We start from the raw sequence: 20,942 nt of genomic DNA on the forward strand, positions 1-20,942 counted from the left end.
CCATATATCGTAACCCCCCTGTCCTGACCGACCGTCCCAGCCACCACGTGGTAAGGTCTCGTAGTCCAAGGATAGGTCTGATACGGAGCAGCTTGGCTACTCTACAGGCCTGCATAGGTGCCCGACTGAGACGAAATGCGTCAAGATGGGTTCACTATCAATCGCCTCTACGTCATCTACAATATAACGCTCTAGCTAGGAAAGCCCATCATAGTGGTATACACAGGGCGGAACGGGCACTAGGAGGGATACGTGGGCAAAAAATCAGATAAAAATAAATGAACAAATGAAATGTTAAATATGGTCATAATGCTATAACTAGTCATAACACCAACTATACATGCATAGCGGGTACGAGTTCACCGCCCAGGAGGATATATCAAAGAAATGTTAAGGTATTTACAGCTTGGCAAGCAACTTGTTGCCCTTGGCCAGAAGAACGGCGGCATCGTCAACGAGCTCATCAACGATAGCCTTGGCGCTCTTCTTCTCGTTGACTACAGCAGCGACCTTGCCCATCAGATATGGGCGGGCGTTCTCAAGGTACTCGTCATCAACATCATCGGGGATGTTCTCCATGTCGTGCTCAACAGGGATGACACCCTTGGAAGTAAGCTGCTTGATCTCCTCGGCGCGGTTGTTCTCCCAGTTGAGGATATACTCGTTCTTGCGCACACGCAGGGGGCGACCCTAGGAAAGTTAGCTTCATCCGACTTCAAATAAAAACGGGCTGGGAGCGTACAGTGAAAATGATAGTGCGGATGTTGTCCTCAAAGCCAGAAGTGCGGACAGCCTCCTGGTGAGCCTTGGGCGCACCGGCCTCCTCGGCAAGAATGAAACGGGTTCCGACCCAGACGCCGGAAGCACCAAGCATAAGAGAAGCAGCAAGAGAGTTACCGTTGAACAGACCACCAGCAGCAACAACCTGGACGGGCTTCTTAGTGAAGGGGCTGATCTTGCCTTCACAGATCTTGGCAACGGTGGGAATGAGAACTGTCGTGGGAACGTCACCAGTGTGGCCACCACCCTCACCACCCTGGGCGCAAATAATATCGGCACCGATATCAATAGCCTTTTGTGCGTGCTTGGGGTGACCAATCATGTTCATGTATAGGATTCCGTGCTCGTGAAGCCTGTCGACAACGGCCTTGGGGGGAACGCCGACAGCGGAAACGAAGAGTTTAGCGCCACTCTCGATGATGATGTCGACGAGTTCGTTGAGCTTTCCCTTTGTGTAATCGTAGCTAATCGCGGTATTTCGTCAGCAGCTGCACTGTACATCCGGCGGAGGTACAAGGACTTACTTTGTCTTGCGCGCGCTTCCACCGACTTGAGGAAGGAGAAGGTCGACACCGAATGGAGCGTTTTTGTCGTTCAGGAAGCTCTTCAGCTCGGCAACCTGGTCACGGAGCATTTCAGGAGTGTATCCGACACCTCCGATGACACCGAGTCCACCGGCGTTGGTGACGGCCGCGGCCAACTTGGGCCCGGCAGCCACGTTCATTCCTGCCAGCAGGACGGGGTGGTTGATCTTGAGCAGATCAGTGAGGGTAGTCTGGATTTTCTCTACAAGACAGCGTCAGCATGAAGTTCCAGTGCATCACATCGGCGGGTCACATGGTGCAAGACGGGGAAAACCTACGAGGAGAGGCCATGATGAGGGAGATGCGGGTATAAAAATTATTTTATTCTGAAGGTAGGGAGGAAGAATCCGTGAAAGGTATGAAAATAGGAGTAGGCGTCAAAGTGACAGGTGGAAGAGATGGAGAACAATTATAAGCAGGGACACTCGGCCAACCGAGGCGGAGTCGCAGCTTGACAGAAAAGCCTCGGTTGCATCCTCACTGAACGTGCTGAATATGGGGTAATCAGGTCACGTGAATATGACGGACTGCCGAAACAGGGCGGGGGTCCGGCAGTCGGCTGATCGTTTTCATGCCTGAGACATGAGGTGTCGATGGTTTACTTTCACGTGACTCGCGGACTTTTTGATAGCATGACGTATCCACAAGTCGGTTTCATTCACTAATTGCTGTTAAAGACACCAAGCTGTGAAAGAATGAGTGCTGTGTCAGCGGGAAGATGGCGACTATACGCTAGCCCTCAGAACCAAACCCTTCGATTTTGCTCACAGCGCCCAACAAGAGCGTGTGGCTCCCACCTGTCATATCCAAGGTCGTACGGGATCTGGCATAAGAGGTGAATTTCTAACAGCCATTGTATGCATGATATACTTCTAACCCTAATAGAGAGTCTAAATCTGGTATGAGATGCTGTCTGGCCGTCTAATGCCTCCGCTTGTTTGTCGTAGTGCCGGTCTCGAGGCATATGCTAACATCCATTTAGAGCTTCCACGCCGTAGTACAGACTATCGGCGCTCGTTCTCGAAAGCTGATACAGCCATTTGTAGCCATGGGATACCTAACCTCTCGTCAAATACCCGGCAGTTCTCCAATGGTCGACCGAGCTCGTTCAAGACCACAATGGACGCCATCAAACCGTCGCATACGGCATTCATTGCTCTGGGCAGCAACGTCGGTGAACGCGTCGAGATGATAGAGAAGGCATGCCTGGAAATGGATAGAGCCAATATCAAAGTCCGGAGAACAAGTTCGCTGTTCGAGACGGCTCCAATGTACTATCTCGACCAGGAACCTTTCATGAACGGTGTTTGCGAGGTGCGTCCGTATCCTACATGTCGTATAGACCTGTGCTAACCTCATTACAGGTAGAAACAACATTGGAACCCCTAGAGCTACTCGACACTCTGCAATCCATTGAAATTGGGCTGGGCAGAAAAAAGCTGGTCGACAAAGGCCCTCGGTCAATTGATCTAGATATTCTCCTCTACGACCAACATGTCGTCACACATGAACGTCTCAATATCCCTCACAAGCTGATGTTGGAACGAGACTTTGTTCTCCGGCCCCTGAGCCAGTCAGTTCCCAACTCATCCTCCATCGACAAGCAGACTAACGCTCATATCCCAGACTCATCCCTCACGAGATCCCTCCCCTCCCAGGCCACAAAACAAGCTACCTCTCTCACTTCAAAACCCTTCCCCCACCAAACCCTCCTCCCATCGCAACAACCTACATCTCCCCCCAGTTTCCACCCCTCCATGCGAACGCCCCTAACCGCCGTACATACATAATGGCCATTCTCAACCTCACCCCAGACTCCTTCTCAGACGGCGGCAAACACCCACCAACCAACCCAGAAACCCTAACAGCCACAGTCCGCAGCTTCATCGCCTCCGGCGCCACAATCATCGACATCGGCGGCGAAAGCACCCGCCCAGGCTCAACCCCCGTCGGCGTTGACGAGGAACTCCGGCGCATAATCCCCGCCATCAAACACATCCGCACCTCCATCCCCGAAGCCGCCAACATCGCCATCAGCGTCGACACCTACCGCGCGCGCGTCGCCGAGGAGGCCCTCGCCGCCGGCGCGGACATCATCAACGATGTCTCCGCCGGCACGCTCGATCCGGAAATGCTCCCTGTCGTCGGACGGGCCGGCAAGGCCATTATCCTCATGCATATGCGCGGCTCGCCGTCGACGATGACGAGCTTAACATCTTACCCTAACGGCGTGGTCCCTGAGGTGTCCACGGAACTCATCGCGCGGATTGCGGCCGCTGAGGCAGCGGGGATCCGACGGTGGCGGATCATCCTAGACCCCGGCTTGGGCTTTGCTAAGAATCAGCCTGAGGACCTTACTATTCTTCGGGACTTGGAGACGTTCCGGACTGGTGTTGAGGGTCTGGAGTATTTTCCCTGGTTGATGGGGCCTTCGAGGAAGAGGTTCATTGGGAAGTTGACCGGGGTGGAAAAGGCGAGTGAGCGGGGCTGGGGCACTGCGGCCACAGTCACGGCGAGTGTGGCGGGCGGTGCGGATATTGTGCGCGTCCATGATGTCAAGGAGATGTGGCAGGTCGCTAGGGTTGCGGATGCGATATATAGAGGTGTTTCATAGGTGAGTTGGTGGTTGAAAAGAGGCCGGTATTATAAAATATAAATTCTAGCATTTTTGTATAACTAAGAACTAAAGCTGTTATCTTCAACAAATGTACAGGAACTCGAATGAGAATATCAGAGGCCAATCAATGAGCGTCAATGAGACTCAAATATTTCGTACTAATTTGCGTGTAGAAGCAACAATCGATGAGAAGAGACCTCAAGACTGCTCCAGCGTCAGAGGGTTTAGTCAGATGGTGAAGTCGGACCGCCGTTTTCTGCACGCCAAAATGAACTGACTATGAGGAGTTACCAAGTGAGAAGGGAAATATAACGCCATCGAGAAACACAGGCTGGCTAACGCGTTCGTCAAGCTGCGGATATCATTATAGAATAGAAACTCAAGAACTCATTTAGCTGTTGAGGTAGCTGCGTATAGCGCCTGCATATTTATGTCAACGGGAGCCAGTGGAGGTAAAATTGAAACATGAGAACTCACCTTGAAGCTTGGTAGCACCATCTCCCATGAGTTGCGTCAAGTTCTCGAGGTCATCGCCAGCAGTGATGCCGAATCTACGGACAAAGTCCTTTGCGGCGGTCTCAAGGTCGCCGTAGCCGTCATCGGCAGGAGGAAGGTCATCTTCGGGTCGGCCAAAGTACGAGTTGCTAGAAATAGCCTGGGCACCGTCGAATTGGCGAAGGCGCTCCTTCGCTTCTGACTGTGCATTCGAGTCGAATCTCTCACGCCCAAAGAACTCGTCGGATGAAATGCCCTTCTGAGCACCGAACTTGGTCTTGGTCTGTCGGATTTCTTCCTCTAAATGGCTTATTAGCTATGCCCAAGGTATGTAAAGTGTTAGACGTACCATCTTCAGCAGATCGCGGAGAGCCAACGGCACCAAAGCCGAGCTTCTTCGGCGCAGGAGCAGCAGGCTTCGCGCTAAAGGTTTGGCCGAAGCCAAGTCGTCCCATTCCCATCCCAAGACGCTCCACATCACTGGAATTCCGCTCATGGGAGGATCTCGGGGCAGGGCTGATCGGAGTTGGTGAAACAATAGCGGTGGCCCCCGTGGTTGGTGCCTTGGCCTTGGCCTCGGCTTCTTCTGCTTCCGCATCGTAGCCCAACTTCCCAATACGTTCCGCTTCCTCCTTGGCCTTTCTCTCCGCTTCGTCGAAGTCGATCAGTTCCGCGCCACCAACCTTCTTAGCACCGAGCTTGGGCACCTTCTTGGCTCCCAGAAGACTACCCTTCTTCGCAGTGGCGGCACCACCAGTCTTTCTAACAGAGGCACTCGCCCTGATCGCAGTTGGCGCTGCTGGGGCAGATGATTCTTTATCAGATCCCGAAAGCGGTGACTTCGAGCGCGAGCCATTGGCGCCAGCATTGAGGAACGGAGATGCAGTACGGCTCACGACAGGCGGGGTGCCGGTACGAGAAGGGGGGTTGCTGGGTCGCTTGATGGCCGGCTTGTCCCAGGAAGAAAAGAAATCGTCGTCCCCATCGCCTGCGGGTGTGCTAGAGCCATTCGACGCTGCAGCAGCGGGGACATCTGTAACCACAACCTCCTCGGGGTAACTATGAGGGAATAATGGTAAGCATCTTCCTCGAGCAAATGGAGGGCAGACCGGATTCACTAACTCTTGAGCGTCCAAGGCAGCCCGTCTCTTCAACTCTTCCTTGTATTTGACGGCGGCATTGGAGGTGTATTTGACCTTCGCGTCCTTGCTAGCAAGGGCGGCGGATCCTCCGTTCGACTGGAAGTATTTCGTAGCGGACTCGTTTCCACCGACTTTCATAACTCGGAGCTGTTCCCATTGCCATTCTACCACCGCACGAGTTAGCGTTGAGGGCAAGCATAATTTCGACATAAAGGGTAGTGCGTACGGTCGAGGTTTGTGGAACGAACGAATGAGATGTGAACACCGAGGTTACGGTGGTTCGCTGAGCAGTCAAGACATAGGTAGATTCCGAGCGGCACAGATGACCAGGTAGGATTCTTTGTGCCGCAGTCGAAACATATCTGTACATACCAAGAGGCACAACGTCAGTCTAGGAGGTTGCGGTAAATAGAGGGGTCTCGGCGCACTTTGTTTGCAGGCTTTAACTTGAGTTTCTCAAAGATTTTTTGAGACTCCGCCTTGGTGGCACTCATTGCGATGGAAAGGCAAGGCCAGCAATTGAAGAGAAGCAACAAAAGGAAGGCGGGCGAGGAAGAGTGCGTCGAGAGAGCTGGGAAGGAAACCTGGAGGGATCCCAATCAAGTCGGGAGGGCGAACGTGGTCGGAAACGGTCTGGCGCCCAGCGGTAATTTTCAACACCTTATACGCCGCCACTCAGGAGTGCCGTCCACGACAATGCATAAGCCCTTCACCAATTGCTTAATATATTGTGAGGGTATTTAGTGAGCACTAAGTGGCACAATATCTATGTCGTAACATCTTCCTATTGATCTACTTATTTTCAAAAAATCCTCCATAGTGTACTTTTAACAAGCCATTTATCCTCGTTTTTCAAATACCTAATTACGTATTGCAAATACATGAACCGGAGCCGCTATAGGCACGTGACCCGTCTCCCCATCCCCACGTCCAGATCCAGAAACAGAAAAGAAACCAGCAACAGATCAAATCAACGCTATTGCGGCAGACCAGGCCATAATACCCATATTCCTTTGGATCTGGAAGCGCTAATACTCGCCGACACCACACGATCAAGTCTACGTCCATCGAACATCGGCTGGCCGCAACAGCCCCAACCACCAGCCTACCCAGAAACGACCTCAAAAAAAAGAAACGGCATGAGTCTCATACACCTCCGCCCCGCTCCTCCCCTCCGCCGGGGACTCCTCCTGTCCCAGCCTCTTCTTCTCCGCACATCGACGAACACCTACGCCACACACAGCTCCGCATCTCGGCGGCGAAACGTCACTGTATTATCGGATGACGGCCGGTACACATGGGGCGAGCTGAGTGGGAAAGAGAAGGTTGCGCGGGCGACACAGCAGTCGTTCAACTTTATGGTGGTGTTAGCCGGTGCGGTTCTTACGGTGAGTACACTATGCAGAGTTCCGGTGCGTTGACGACTCGAGTTGGCGCTGATATGAATCCAACAGGGCGGTGTCTTCACATTACTATACACCGAAGTATTCTCACCAAATAGTCGGACGTGGCAGTTTGAAAAAGCTGTTGAGCGGATTAAGAACGATGCGCGGTGTATCAATATGCTAGGTGATAGGCGGGAGATCAAGGCGTATGGGGAGAATACTTGGAGCCGGTGGGCGAGGAATAGACCTATTGCGTATGACCACCTTTTCTTCGTTCGTCGGTTGGGCTGCGCATTTTCGATACTAACGGTTATGCAGAACGAAGGTCGAAAAAGATCGACAAGGCCGCGAGCATCTGAAGATGAACTTTCATGTATGTTCCGATTATTTATGAATAAAGGATAGACTGGCTAACTTGACAGGTTGCGGGACCACGAAACGAGGGAGTTGTGTTTGTGCACATGGTGAAGCCGTCGGATACGAATGAGTGGGAATATCGACTTCTTGCCCTGGAAGTGAAGGGCTATTCGCGTGTCGTCCTTGAAGAGCGTCACGACCCTAAAGTTGGCGGAGAAGTCAAGATCTTCGGCATCCGGTGGAAGTAGGGTCCTTTCGAGCTTCACCCTGGGGATGATCTACTCGCTGTATTATATAAATGGAACAGACCTCCAAATGTACGGTCTAGCCAAGGCGTGCACGCCTTCAAGCGACGTCTACGCGGCCCGGGGCTGCGAGATAGCAAACACCAATGTATATTTGTACCATACATAAACCCTAATACGGGGATATTCTTACTTCTTTTCATATTCATATCACATGAAGCGTCCGCTCAATAACAGGCCTATATCCTCGGTCCCTCCAAAATGACCTTGGCCTCTTCCGACTTCCACCAACTCTTACCCTCCTCACCGGGGAATGAGAACCGATCCATACTCCCCGGCTTCATCTCCACACTATATCCCGGCTCTAGCGGGGTAGCATAGTACCCATCCTTCACGCTGGACGGGTGCAGGAAGTGCTCATGCAGATGGTCAACATACTCAAGTACACTCTTCTTCCCAGTAACAGCAACGTAGTCGATCGTGCTCAGGTGCTGCGTGTACTCGGGCAATCCCACACCACCAGAGTGAGGAACAATCGGCACGCCAAACTTCCTTGCAAGCAGGAGGATGGCAAGAACCTCGTTAACACCGCCAACACGGCATGCATCCGCTTGAAGAACCGTCAGGGCTCCCGCCTGCAGGAGCTGCTTGAAGATCACGCGATTCTGGCACATCTCACCGGTGGCGACGCCGATTGGGCCGTAGGGGGTGTTCTCTAGGGCCTTCTTGATTGCAGCGTGGCCGAGGATGTCATCTGGGGATGTTGGTTCTTCGATGAACCAGGGCTTGAACTCGGCGAGGTTCTTCATCCAGTCGATTGCCTCTGGGACAGACCATACCTATTCCTTGGTTAGTTTCTAATTACCACGATCTTAAGCGGAGAGGGATTCTTCAAGAATACATACCTGGTTAGCATCGACCATCAGGATATTTCCCTTATCGTACCCAATAGCATCACGGGCAATCGCCAACCGCCTCCGATCATCCTCAAGGTTCCCCCCAACCTTGAGCTTAAAGTGCTTATACCCTTCATCAACACTCTGCTTCAAAAGTGCCTTCAGCTTCTCCTCCCCATACCCCAACCAACCAGCACTAGTAGTATAAGCCGGCACAGCCTTGCTCTGCTCCGCCTCCTTAATCCGCTCCGCCTTACCACCCTCAACCTCCTTGAGCAGCGCAATGGCCTCCTCCGGCGTGATCGCATCAGTGATATACCGGAAGTCAATGCAGCTGACATACTCCTCGGGCGTCATATCAGCAACGATCCTCCAAACAGGCTTGTTGAGGACCTTGGCCCATAGATCCCAGAGCGCATTCACGACCGCGCCTAGAGCAAGATGAATAACACCCTTCTCAGGCCCGATCCACCGAAGCTGGCTGTCGGAGACGAGATATCGCCATGTCTTGCCCCAGTTGGATGTGAACTCGTCGAGGTCTTTGCCGACTACGAGAGGCGCGAGGAGCTCGATGGCTGCGCAGACGATTTCGTTTCCGCGGCCGATGGTGAATGTCTAGTATATGTCAGCGCGGTTTCTTGGGTTGTAAAGTGAAGTGCTGCACTGTAATCTTACCATGCCGTGTCCGGAGTATGGGGAGTCAGTGTACAGGATGCAGTATGCTGAGGAGTAATCGCCTGCGGCGTTCATGGCATCGGAGCCGGTTTTATCGAGGGAGGTCTATACACCTCTGCTTCAGCAGCTGCTCCATTGGGGGAAATAAATATGAACGACTTACCGGAAACCTCACGTCTCGCGTGATGAAGCCCGTGATCTTCACCATTGTCTCTGTTTATCTCGTAGCAATTCGATACGTTGGATGAAAGCACAAGTCCAGTGAATGGCGTCAAAATATCCCAAACCAAGGAGCAACTAATTAAAACGACCGGGGGGGAGTGTCTGGTATAAGAATAAAATAAGTGGCCCCTCCCCCTCACAAGAGCAGGCTAAACAGGCAGAAAACCCCGCGGAACAATTATGCCCCCATTCAGTAATAGAGGCGATCCGGACCAACTCCAGCCTTGCAAACGGTATAGTCGGGATACAAAATCGTTACTGGTGGTTATTATCCGCGGCGTGGGGAGCAACGTGCAGGCGCCATTGGTGGAAGAACTATTTCCATCACTGAGAAATATTTCCGATGGTTCCAGGCCATCGGATCCTCTCCGATCTATCTGCCTTGGCAGTCTACATGGCTATGGGTATACTTCAATAATAGTTGAGTACGGAGTAGTATGAGATAGTATTGAAATTGTACAGTGTTGCCTCAACCGGACTATCTTCGAAAAGGACATTCCCACCATGTTTCTCAACTCATTGCAATTAAACAAGACCACATTGCCTACCGCAATTACCCCGAGAGACCTCTCTTCTCGCTTTCTGAGAAGAAGATGATCATTCGCCAAAGTTTCCGAACAAGGACTTCGGCCTCCTCGTCGAGTGCCTAGAAGCATTGGGTTAGATATCTTTTTAATGCAAAAAGAGGACAAGATGTAACTCACCTCTTCCAACTGTTCTACAAGCTCCTGGGGAGGGGCGCGCTTGCGAATATGCTCTTCCACTACGTCCACCAGCATCTGTTCCTGCACACCCAGATACTCCACGATCTTCTTTTCCACAAAGGGCTTGAGCTGGTCGCTGACCACAGACTCGTCCACGAAATCCCATTTGACTTCCCACTTCCATAGTCCTTCCTTGTCTGCTGGAATTTCCGCGGCGAGTTGTCGCGCAGCTTGTGCTCGCTCTTCTTCGGTAAGCCCGGCAGCTTCGGCCGCACTCTCGAACTTGATCGGGATAAGCGGCCGCCTGGCCGTAGCTTCGGGCTCTTCTTCGTCTTCCAATAGGCCCTCGACTTCGGCAACAGTCCGGCGGCTCGTGGCAGCCTGTGCCTTTTGTGCAGCCGCTCCGAGAGAAAGCTTGAAGCGCTGTGGTTCGCGCGGGGCCTCCATTCTGGTTTCCAGTTCCTCGGCCTGGCGCGCAAGGAAGTCGTCCGCCATACCACGAGCCTGTTCTTTTTGTTGGACGGATCGTGCCCGTTCCCGCTCTTCTGCCGCACGGTCCGCCTCATCCATGCTGACCTCGCGAGCCCGGTACGCAGCACGGCTTCGTAGCCATGCACCTCGGTCGGCGTAGTACTCGCTAGATTTCCGACTAGCCTCAGCGTCGTCATTCCATTCGCTCAACCGCTTGTCAGCCTCATCGCGCACTTCTTGGACCTTGGCTTCTTCTTCCTTGTCTCGCTTCTTCTCACGCTCCAAAGCGGCAGTCCTGCTCCTCTCACGATTGAGCCAGCGTCGCTCTTGGTCTAGGTATTGCTTCTCTAGTTCCGTTTCGCGCTTTTCCTGGCGTCTTCGCTCAAGCTCCTCGTCGTCAGCATCCGAGTCTTCTTCCTCACGGTCAATGTACACGGTGGTAGCTCCATTAACAGAGCCACCATTGACAAACGCGACGCCTTTCTGGTAGTCCTTTGGTATTTGCACACCGAACCCTTTAGGCCCTGAGGGCGCATTGGGCATTCCACGCTCTCGCGAACCCAGGGGAACCCCATTCGCACCAGCTGCAGGTCCGCTTGGCGCAGATGGAGGAGGGGATGCTAGTCGATTGACTCTAGAGCCAGAATTCCGGGCCCTCTCCATTGACTCGATCTCCTCCTCTCGCTTCAAGCGTTCAATGTCTCGGCGGTTGCTTCGGTCGCGGAAAGCGGCGATTTCCTTGGCAACTGTTGCCCTCATCTCGGGCGGGATATCGGACAATTCATCATCGACCGTTATTGGGATGGTAACGACTTCTGCGGGCGTACCATCCTGGCCCTCAGCATCTTTCATGGAAGTGTCACCCTCCCGGTCAATCGCGGAAGCGTCCTCTTTCTGCATGGGCGATGTAGGATGGAAAAGCTCATGTAACACGCTTGAAAGCGTATTCTTCGCGGAATCCAACTTCGACTGGCGCTCAGCGGGTTCTTGATCTTCCCTGGTGCCTTCGTATTGTTCTAAGTACGTGAGTGAACTCTCATCGATAACAACCTATTGAATAGACGTTAGTTCCAACCCAGTATACTAAATGTAGAAAACATACCAAAAGCGTGCTCTTTTCCACCTCACTGTCTTCTTTGTCCTCTGTGTTAGACGACGTCTGTCTCTTCACAGGAACTTGCACGTCCTTTAGCACTTCCACAGCTGTACCTAGACTCTCAGGGTCCTCGTACTCTGCGAAACCGAACTTGCACGGCTTTTCATCCGCATCGGTGGCGCGGATCCAGCGTCGAAGACTACCCGCTGACCGCAGAATTCTTTCCACGCCGTCGTCACCACCCACACCTTCCGTGATCCCTCCAACGAATATGGTTCGCAAAATCTCATCCCTGGTAGGCGGCTGTAGCTGCATCATCGCATCGCGCACATTCTGGCGCTGAGATTCCAAACTTGTAGACCCTAGCCCCGCGCGTCTACCGGGCCCGTCGGAGCCACGTTCTTTGCTCATATCCGGAGTAGCGGATTTCGCTGGGCCCGATGTACCCAGTCGGATTACGGGGGCGGAGAAATTGATGTTTGGCATATTCGGAGGCGGTTGAAAGTTTGGGGGGAACCCGCCCGGTCGACCAGGCTGTTGAACGTTGGCTTGCTGCATCCCGGGAGGAGCGGTGCCAGGTGCGGCCATTCCTGGAGGAGGTGCTGTTTATTTGTTAAAGGTTACGGGTCGCGTGAAGGGGCGGGGAGTGAAGCTGGGAGTGACAACTTACCCATACCTGGAGGTGCTCCTGGATAGGCACCGAAGTCTGGCGGGCGGCCATACATGCCCGGAGCTAGAAACAACAGTCAGAACCACTTTCCAAATATGTAGAACAAATGCTATCCCATGCGGAATATGAAAATTGCGTACGTTGGTAAGGATTATACATTGCGACAGCTGCGCAGCTCTTTAGACCGCGAGAGAAATCAAACAGACGATCGAGGCGACGGGTTCGAGTATATCAAATTAGTTGAGGGTATATGGCAAGAAGAGCAACTCCGCAGACCGACAAAAGTTGAAGAAACAGGAGGTGGTCTTTGGGATCGAGAGCGTTGCAGAACTCGGCCTGGCCCTTGGTCGTCTTTCGGCTTCGATGCTGGAGAAAAGTCCATGTGGCCCGTGCACCATTCTTGGCATTAGCAAGCTCATATTTGGTCTTCACTCTTCACAATCAAAAGTCAGCAAAGGAAATTGGGAAATAAATTAGACGATAATCATCCTATTTTGTTTATATTTAGTTAAACACCCTCCTTTATGTGGTGTTTGATTGCTGTTGGTGACTGTTATGCCCGAAGCTTTAAATTATACAAGTTACTCGGATGTATATATTTCTGCCGGTAGTCCTTCAGGCTGTGTAGTAAAACAACTGTAGTCATTATTCTTACCAGATAATATTTACAAATTTGCATGAACGCAACAGAGCTCTACGATAAAGGTAGAATTCTATTTGAAGCATTTATTTCACGCGGGGTATAGTGTTTCTTCAAGGCGTCCTTAGGGTGTACGAGGCACAACAGTCAGGATTACTCCTATGTTTGTCAGCAGCTCATGTAACTAGACAGACTGCACTTCAATTGACATTATTCTATAACTGGACGAAAAGTCAATTTCAATTGAGCAGACGGGGGAAACTACTCCGTGACGGGGGCACATTTCCGAGGAATCCGCGACGGATGGATTATTGATAATAGATTGTCAAGCACAGAAGGCCGGTAAATGATCAGTTCGATCATCAAAGTGTCCGATTATCCGGATATGTCTCCACGCGGAGTGCTTCAGCACTGCAGCAGTCCAGAATGCAGGTCTGACAAACATGCTGGCTCTCCGCGATCAGCGCTATACACGGCATGCAGGAGCTGCAGGCAAACTCTGACGGCCAGCTGACCGCGAGAAGGAAGATAGGTTATTGAAATTGCAGGGCCAGAGCGGTTAATGCGCAGCCATGCTCACCGGGTAATTCCAGAGTAGAAAAGATCTGGAAGCAGAAGGGCCCCACGGCCGCCCCTCCACGGACCTCAACAGGCCGGTTACGCCATCAACAGCTTGAGCTTCCCAAAGCGTCATCCCCCGCCAAGGTCCTGTTTTCAGTCCTCATCCTTATTTATTGCCATTTACTCCCGGCTTCCTCCTGTCGCTTTCTTCCTTCGGCTTTTCAGTTCATATTCAGGTACAAACACCCCCCAATCCCTTGCGATCCTGTTGGCATCGCTTTCCTGTTGCCGCTGCCCCGCACTGACGCCAATTGCTCTCTCAGGCAGTTTACGTCAACCCCTCCATCATTTTTCACGCCTATCCTCACAGTCACAATGCCGTCCTTTTCCCAAGCCGCCGAGCTTCCCGCCTGGAAGGAGCTCCAGGAGCACCATAGCTCCGTGGGCCGCAACATCGTGCTCAAGGAGTGCTTCGAAAAGGACCCCCAGCGTTTCGAGAAGTTCAGCCGTTCTTTCGAGAACACTATCGACAAAAACCAGATCCTATTCGATTTCTCCAAGAACTTCCTCACCGAGGAAACCCTTAACCTCCTGGTTAAGCTGGCCAAGGAAGCCGGTGTTGAGGAGCTCCGCGATCAGATGTTCGCTGGTGAGCCTATCAACTTCACCGAGAACCGTGCTGTATACCACGCCGCTCTTCGCAATGTCTCCAACGAGGAAATGAAGGTTGAGGGCAAAAGTGTTGTTGAGGATGTCAACTCTGTCCTCGACCACATGAAGGAGTTCACTGAGCAGGTGAGGAGCGGTGAATGGAAGGGCTACTCGGGCAAGAAGATCAACACAATTATCAACATTGGTATTGGTGGATCTGACCTGTAAGTTCTCCTGCAGAGTAAAGTTTGAGCAGCTGTGATGTACTAACGCCCGTACTAGTGGTCCCGTCATGGTCACCGAGGCTTTGAAACCCTACGGCCATCCCGACCTCACGCTGCACTTCGTTTCCAACATTGACGGCACACACATCGCCGAGGCTCTCAAGAACTCAGACCCCGAGACCACGCTTTTCTTGATTGCCTCCAAGACATTCACCACTGCTGAGACCACTACAAACGCCAACTCTGCCAAGACATGGTTCCTCGAGAAGGCAAAGGATGAGTCTCATATCGCCAAGCACTTCGTTGCTCTCTCGACCAACGCAGAGGAGGTCTCCAAGTTCGGAATCGACACGAAGAACATGTTCGGTTTCGAGTCATGGGTTGGTGGCCGCTACTCCGTATGGAGCGCCATTGGTCTCTCCGTTGCTCTCTACATCGGCTTCGATAACTTCCACCAGTTCCTTGCCGGTGCCAACGCCATGGACACTCACTTCCGCAAGACTCCTTTGGAAAAGAACATCCCCGTCCTCGGTGGTCTTCTGAGCGTGTGGTACAGTGACTTCTTTGGTGCCCAAACCCACCTCGTTGCACCTTTCGACCAGTACCTGCACCGTTTCCCCGCGTACCTCCAGCAGCTTTCTATGGAGAGCAACGGAAAGGCCATCACCCGCACCGGTGAATACGTCAAGTACACCACCGGCCCGATCCTGTTCGGTGAGCCCGCCACCAACGCCCAGCACAGCTTCTTCCAGCTGCTCCACCAGGGCACCAAGCTCATCCCTTCGGACTTCATCATGGCCGCCGAGTCGCACAACCCTGTTGAGAACGGAAAGCACCAGCGCATGCTGGCCTCCAACTTCCTTGCCCAGTCTGAGGCTCTGATGGTCGGCAAGACCCCTGAACAGGTCAAGGCTGAGGGCGCACCCGAGAACCTGGTGCCTCACAAGACCTTCCTTGGTAACCGCCCGACGACCTCCATCCTCGCCCAGAAGATCACACCCGCTGCTCTTGGTGCATTGATCACCTACTACGAGCATGTGACATTCACCGAGGGAGCCATCTGGAACATCAACTCCTTCGACCAGTGGGGTGTCGAGCTGGGCAAGGTCCTTGCGAAGAAGATCCAGAAGGAGCTGGAGACAGCGGGTGACGGTGGCGACCACGACTCTTCCACCAGCGGTCTGCTCCTTGCCTTTAAGAAGAAGGCCAAGCTTGCGTAAAGCTTTTCTTCTTCCCCTTGCGCCCCAACTAATTAGGAGGGAGGATACTCTAAAAAAAGTGAAAACAATTGACGAGAACATGAGTGGTACATTTCATGCGGTGTTTTGATTTAGTCTTCAGAATTGAAATGTTATAATAAATAATACTATATCGTATAACCGATAAAGATAAAGATAACATTGAGTTTTCCTTCCATTCCAATATGTTCAAGCCTTTGAGGACCTGCGGGTGGCGGCCCCGTAGCAAGATCGACTTAAACTCAAGCCAGCGGAGGATCGCCGACTTCCAAGGTTGCTTGTCTTCAAGACCACCGTGGCTCTTCCGAATCTTCCTCATTTCCTAATTAAATCTTTAATTTGAAACCTTCAACATACGCCTCGCCATCCCGCCAGATCGGCGGCGTACCCTACCCAACATGACCATCCAGGGACGAAGCATTCTTTCCGGCGCCCTGATCGCCTCGTGCTTGTCTCAAATTTCGGCTGCGGGGAGAGCTGATGGCTATACACACGGGCAGCCAATGCCAGTGACCTGCTTGAATCGGACAATGTAAGTACCTCTAAGGGTTTTCAACTAGGGCGAAAACGAAAGCCATTCTCCACGCTCACTGCTAACCTGAAACTCTTCAGCGACTCCGGCGAACATGTATGCTACCTCCCTCCTGAAACGCCCCAAGCCCAAAAATCGAGTTCGAAAAAAACTCCACTCCAGCAGTAAACTAACCGACAGTCTTAGATAACGGACGACCTGGGAAAACTCCAATTCATCCCCTTCCCAACATGCAAAGAGACCTCCGCGCCACTCGCCTTCCGCTACGGCGCCTCCGAATCAGTCAATTGCACCATCGACTCCCTCCCCGATGAGCTCTACCACCTCCTCGAATATTACGTCCACTCTGATGTGCCCATGACATGCCGTGTGCCGACGGCACCCCTATCCCCAACGGGCTTTGGCTCTACGCCCGACACGAAGGCCGAAGACGAGAAGAAACAGTCGGAGTCGGAGGGGGAAGAAGGGAGCGATAAAATTGAGAACAAGAATACCATTGCCGTACTGGATGATGAGGGCCCACCGTACACACCTATTACATTTGCGATTCAGGGGACGCTGCAGAAGAGTCACTTGCATATTTGGACGGATATGAATGTGCTTGCGCACAACATCCCGCAGTTGCCTGAGAAGATGAAGGCGAAGAAGGGCACGACGAAGCAGGGTTATATCGTTGCGGGTACGGCATATTCTGTTCCGGAATTTGAGTACTCGCTTCTACACGGGAAGGGGAAGAAGGACGATGGGGAAAAGTCAGACGAGGAGAAGGAAGCTTCTGCTGTTGCTGAGGCGGCGCGCGAACCTTGGACTGCTGGGCATGGCACCAAGGTTATTCGTGGAGAGCCGTTGACCTTTACGTTCCATGTTAGTTGGATTGAAGGTGGTAGGGGGATTGGGTGGCCTGGGCGTGACAACTCCTCTTCGTCCTCTGTATTCGGATGGCTTTTCTCAAAGATGTTCTTCTTCGGGATTGCTGCGTCGGTTGGGGCGTTGGCTGCGCTTTATTGGGAACGAAATGGGAACGGGATGAGACGGCGTGCGTGGAAGGGAGATGGGATTTTGGGGGTGCCGGCTCTTGGGAAGGGCGCTGTTGGGGTTTCGTTTGGGAATGGAGGCAAGGCAAATGGGTATGGAGGATACTCGGCTGGTAGCTTGGGAGGTGGATATGGGGGATTCTCTACTGGGAAGAGGGATTAATGCGGATTTGTTATATCATGCGGAGAAATATGTGGATTGGATATAGACTGTTTGGTGGTCACTTTGGTAGTAAACGATCGGTTTTATCTAGCGTACAATGCACAATGAACTCGAATACACAAGGAGAATATATTATACACGCCAACTCAACTGGACAAATCTCTTCTAACCATCTTGAGCACTCCTTTCACCCACGCGGATGTAAAAGCAAGTAGATGGAATCTACCACCCCTGCCGCCTCATTCTCTGAATCTTATTAACCATATGCGAGAACGAATACTTAAACAGTTTCCTCCACCGCGTCATTTTCAGATTCTTCTTCATCTGACCTCTCCTCACATGAAACTTTTGGGCAATCATCTGGCTCTTCACGTTGTTCTCCTTAAGAAGACGCTCCAGCCGCTTTATGGACGACTCCAAATCACGCCCGCGCTCCGGCGCAACGGACACTTCACGCCCAAGGACAGGTCCAAGCTTAAGGTCGATCTTGCGGCGGTCTTGTCTTGACTGCGGTGAACCAGGTGCTGATATGGGTTCGTTGGCTGCAAGGCCAGTTCCCGGCGCGCCGTCTGCGGATGAAGCATCCTGACCGGTCTTCTGTTGTGTCTGGCGGTTCCGGTTCCTGCGGTTCGTGCTGAGATTCAGCTGGTCGAGGATGTCGTCGATGTTGGCATCGGCCTTTGTGCGGAGGCTCTGGGTTCGCGTGGGTCGAGGGGGTTGTTTGCCGTTGGAGTTTGGGGAGGAGGTTGAGAAGCGAAGAGCCTGGGGTGTTTGCCGGGCCAGGAAGAATTGAGTCTGACCGAGTGTTGATTGACGAGTGGAGAGGAGAGAGGTCGTCGCCGTTGTTGTCGGCCTCGAACGGAGGCAGCGGGTTAAGGATCGCATCTCCATAGTTGTGTCTGGGGATTGGGATTCGGAGATAGTCCAATTGAGTTGACGTAGAGGGAAAAAGTGCTCAAACAATCCCTCCGGTGTCAAAAGTAGTCGGGTCGAGGGGCAGACAGATAGGCCCTGCGTCGTGGTCGAGACGAGTTGCTGCGGCGCCGACTTCAATTTTCCAGATCGGACTCCCGCAAAAGTCACGTGATGTCCATCAGCAAGGAAGGCCTGCAGCAGTTCAACTTCTTCAACAATGAAACATCCAACCTAAGGACTACATATAACCCAAAATGTCTTCCATTACGATCGCAACGCTTCCGCGCATGAGTCGCGAGGCCCTTTCCGCCCTTCTCCTCTCTGCATCCACCCCCAGCAAACTGGCAATCATTGACGTGCGGGACTCAGGTAACCATCCCCGCTTTCTGCATCTGCAAACCATATGAGTACTGATTTATGAAAACAGACCATATCGGCGGCCACATTCACTCCTCAACCTGGATCCCTAGCTCCTCGCTAGACCACCGCATGCCCGAACTCGTGCGCACGCTGCAAGACAAGGAGAAAGTTGTTTTCCACTGCGCGCTCAGCCAGCAGCGTGGCCCGTCAGCTGCACTGCGATATGCGCGGGAGCGTGAGAGAATGCTTGGTGGAGACACCGAAGAGAGCCACAAGCAGGAGGTTCTTGTGCTCGAGGGCGGATTTGTGCAGTGGCAGGAGAAGTATGGAAAGGATGTTAGATTGACGGAGGCTTATGTTGAGGATATTTGGCAGGAGTATTGAATGTTTCAGGGGCGTTATGCTCCTTGATGATAATGATGATATAGATAAATAGAATATATTGATACCCTTGTGTTTCTTGGTGCCTTGCCTGATTTATACCTGGATTGTGTAGTAGGATGAAGGTATTTACTTCGCGGATATACACGTTTCATAGTCGTGTATGAGTGAAATTGGTATATGTACACTATATTACATCGGGTCTGCCGGTTCTAATACCTGCTTATACTGGGACACCTCCCCCAAACCCGACTGGCCGACGTTGACCACTATTCTCCGGGATGATAGCCATCACCTTGTATAACTTGCCCATGCTGCCACCGCCTCTCTCAACAAGTCGCTGCCACCCAGTCTCCAAGACCTTGCGCTTCTCTGTATCCTTGACGGTACTAAGGAGCTGCTGCATCCGCTCGGATATACCCATAGCCTGTAAGAAGTGACCCTGCTCAACAGGTCCGTGGACCTCAACACCCTCACTAGCTTCAATGGCTGCCTCTGCGAGCGATGTGAAGTCTACATCGGCACTGACATCAATGAGACCAGGGGAGGAGAGTGCCGGAACGTTTTTATGGTTTTGGATGCCACGGAGGGAGTTGATCGGAATCGTCGACAGGGTTCCGTAGTCCATAATCAAGGCAGCGCCGGAGGGGTTGCGCTTCGCGATAGCCGCGGCTGTAGGTGCATCTCGTTTAGATGCGGTCCGTGGAGGCTGTGACGAGCCGCCAATGCGGCGCGCAATGTCTGAGGCGTAAATACGGCTCTCTGGACTAATTTCGATAGCCGAACCAGGCTGGGATTTGAGAGCGCGGTATCGCTCGGAGAGTTCGGGGATAACGAGGGAAGAAGGGGTAGATGCTTTTGCTAGAGTTAGTTTAAATTCTGGCTCGTCCTTTATGTCCTCATCAACCGCTTTCGGGTTTAGAGTGACCATGATCTCGCGCCATTGAGGCGTGTTTGCGGCCTTGAGCGGCTGGTTGAGTTTCGTAGGACCGGTAGGCGTCATGATCTCTTGTTCTTGCGGCTGGTTTTCTGGTGCAGGCGGAATTGACTCAAAGGCATGGATTGGAAGTGCATCGAAGAATTCATGGGCGAAGATGAATGGTGTCTTGTTTTCCTCTATACATACATATGAGCAAATGATGTTCACTGGTGACTGAAATATGCTTACCATGAGGCAACAATCGAATGTCTTCTACCCAGACCACAGGCACATCAAAATACTTGCTTGTGCTCCGATGCCCGATTTCTGTCTCCTCCATGGCTGAATCGCCGCAGAGTAGCCGTTTCTGGACTTCCCTCAGCGTAGGGCTTGCTTCGACAAGATAGATAGCCTCGAGGCTTGACGTGAACGGCTTGAAGTTGCGGAACGTCTGCTCAAGCGTTAGCCCTATATATGTAAAGGAAGCATTCATTAAGACAGGTCGTATACCATACCCGCAACATATCATCCATTAGCGTTCCCTTTCCCGGCCCAATCTCCATGAGTTGCACTCCGCCCTTCTTCCCGCCCTGTGCCATCCATTCCGCAATTGTCCATATCCCCACTAGTTCTCCAAACACCTGAGAGATCTCTGGAGATGTCACAAAGTCGCCCCTTTTGCCGAACACCTCTCCCCCACCCTCCGGTTTCGTGGTATAATACCCTCCCTCCGGCGATGTGAGTACCTGGCGCATAAATGCGGCGATTGATATCGGCCCCGTCGTTTTAATCGCATTGGCCAAGGTGTGCGCGAGTGGCGTAGACCACTCTCTAGTCGCGAACGCAGAATTCCATCGTCGTGACTGAGCATTGAGTCTCCGATGTGTGCTTTGCCTCGTAAATTGGCTCAGTATGCGCCGTGTGCTAGGGTTCATTTTGAATGTGGAGCGGTTTCAGCGCTTTCGATGGCACGGCGAATGAAGAC

At 52.4% G+C, this 20,942-nt stretch overlaps 11 protein-coding genes across 11 annotated transcripts; 5 read left to right on the plus strand and 6 right to left on the minus strand.

Moving 5' to 3' along the window:
* Positions 1-399: 399 nt before the first annotated feature.
* APUU_11120A (nitronate monooxygenase) lies at positions 400-1,655 on the minus strand (the record flags this gene model as incomplete). The annotated part of the gene is made up of 4 exons (XM_041694769.1): positions 400-690; positions 743-1,244; positions 1,305-1,566; positions 1,643-1,655. The coding sequence occupies 4 exons, from the start codon at positions 1,653-1,655 to the stop codon at positions 400-402; spliced, it is 1,068 nt and encodes a 355-aa protein (XP_041550486.1).
* A 380-nt stretch (positions 1,656-2,035) lies between these two features.
* FOL1 (folic acid synthesis protein) lies at positions 2,036-3,978 on the plus strand (the record flags this gene model as incomplete). The annotated part of the gene is made up of 5 exons (XM_041694780.1): positions 2,036-2,199; positions 2,250-2,263; positions 2,347-2,678; positions 2,729-2,937; positions 2,991-3,978. Coding segments are annotated over 5 exons (1,707 nt in total), but the record flags the coding sequence as incomplete, so codon positions are not given.
* A 394-nt stretch (positions 3,979-4,372) lies between these two features.
* GLO3 (ADP-ribosylation factor GTPase-activating protein) lies at positions 4,373-6,112 on the minus strand (the record flags this gene model as incomplete). Its single annotated transcript, XM_041694791.1, has 6 exons — positions 4,373-4,401; positions 4,459-4,776; positions 4,826-5,535; positions 5,599-5,782; positions 5,845-5,980; positions 6,047-6,112. The coding sequence occupies 6 exons, from the start codon at positions 6,110-6,112 to the stop codon at positions 4,373-4,375; spliced, it is 1,443 nt and encodes a 480-aa protein (XP_041550488.1).
* A 645-nt stretch (positions 6,113-6,757) lies between these two features.
* tim21 lies at positions 6,758-7,608 on the plus strand (the record flags this gene model as incomplete). Its single annotated transcript, XM_041694802.1, has 4 exons — positions 6,758-7,006; positions 7,073-7,257; positions 7,322-7,376; positions 7,426-7,608. 4 exons carry the CDS (start codon positions 6,758-6,760, stop codon positions 7,606-7,608), a joined length of 672 nt encoding a protein of 223 aa, XP_041550489.1.
* Positions 7,609-7,844: 236 nt separating this feature from the next.
* On the minus strand, positions 7,845-9,384 carry LGD1 (mandelate racemase/muconate lactonizing enzyme family protein; the record flags this gene model as incomplete). The annotated part of the gene is made up of 4 exons (XM_041694813.1): positions 7,845-8,444; positions 8,511-9,116; positions 9,177-9,281; positions 9,340-9,384. 4 exons carry the CDS (start codon positions 9,382-9,384, stop codon positions 7,845-7,847), a joined length of 1,356 nt encoding a protein of 451 aa, XP_041550490.1.
* A 567-nt stretch (positions 9,385-9,951) lies between these two features.
* Positions 9,952-12,498, minus strand: APUU_11125A (uncharacterized protein; the record flags this gene model as incomplete). Its single annotated transcript, XM_041694824.1, has 5 exons — positions 9,952-10,044; positions 10,103-11,623; positions 11,676-12,271; positions 12,340-12,402; positions 12,480-12,498. 5 exons carry the CDS (start codon positions 12,496-12,498, stop codon positions 9,952-9,954), a joined length of 2,292 nt encoding a protein of 763 aa, XP_041550491.1.
* Positions 12,499-13,915: 1,417 nt separating this feature from the next.
* PGI1 (glucose-6-phosphate isomerase) lies at positions 13,916-15,635 on the plus strand (the record flags this gene model as incomplete). Its single annotated transcript, XM_041694835.1, has 2 exons — positions 13,916-14,415; positions 14,474-15,635. 2 exons carry the CDS (start codon positions 13,916-13,918, stop codon positions 15,633-15,635), a joined length of 1,662 nt encoding a protein of 553 aa, XP_041550492.1.
* A 416-nt stretch (positions 15,636-16,051) lies between these two features.
* APUU_11127S (uncharacterized protein) lies at positions 16,052-17,382 on the plus strand (the record flags this gene model as incomplete). The annotated part of the gene is made up of 3 exons (XM_041694846.1): positions 16,052-16,185; positions 16,266-16,281; positions 16,372-17,382. The coding sequence occupies 3 exons, from the start codon at positions 16,052-16,054 to the stop codon at positions 17,380-17,382; spliced, it is 1,161 nt and encodes a 386-aa protein (XP_041550493.1).
* Positions 17,383-17,604: 222 nt separating this feature from the next.
* Positions 17,605-18,273, minus strand: APUU_11128A (mitochondrial 37S ribosomal protein bS21m; the record flags this gene model as incomplete). Its single annotated transcript, XM_041694857.1, has 1 exon — positions 17,605-18,273. The coding sequence occupies one exon, from the start codon at positions 18,271-18,273 to the stop codon at positions 17,605-17,607; it is 669 nt and encodes a 222-aa protein (XP_041550494.1).
* Positions 18,274-18,551: 278 nt separating this feature from the next.
* APUU_11129S (phosphatase YCH1) lies at positions 18,552-19,041 on the plus strand (the record flags this gene model as incomplete). The annotated part of the gene is made up of 2 exons (XM_041694868.1): positions 18,552-18,666; positions 18,725-19,041. The coding sequence occupies 2 exons, from the start codon at positions 18,552-18,554 to the stop codon at positions 19,039-19,041; spliced, it is 432 nt and encodes a 143-aa protein (XP_041550495.1).
* A 220-nt stretch (positions 19,042-19,261) lies between these two features.
* APUU_11130A (class I SAM-dependent methyltransferase) lies at positions 19,262-20,892 on the minus strand (the record flags this gene model as incomplete). Its single annotated transcript, XM_041694880.1, has 3 exons — positions 19,262-20,154; positions 20,207-20,408; positions 20,473-20,892. The coding sequence occupies 3 exons, from the start codon at positions 20,890-20,892 to the stop codon at positions 19,262-19,264; spliced, it is 1,515 nt and encodes a 504-aa protein (XP_041550496.1).
* Between the last annotated feature and the right edge of the window lie 50 nt (positions 20,893-20,942).

The sequence above is a fragment of the Aspergillus puulaauensis genome, chromosome 1 (genome assembly GCF_016861865.1).
Source record: "Aspergillus puulaauensis MK2 DNA, chromosome 1, nearly complete sequence".
NCBI lineage: Eukaryota > Fungi > Ascomycota > Eurotiomycetes > Eurotiales > Aspergillaceae > Aspergillus > Aspergillus puulaauensis.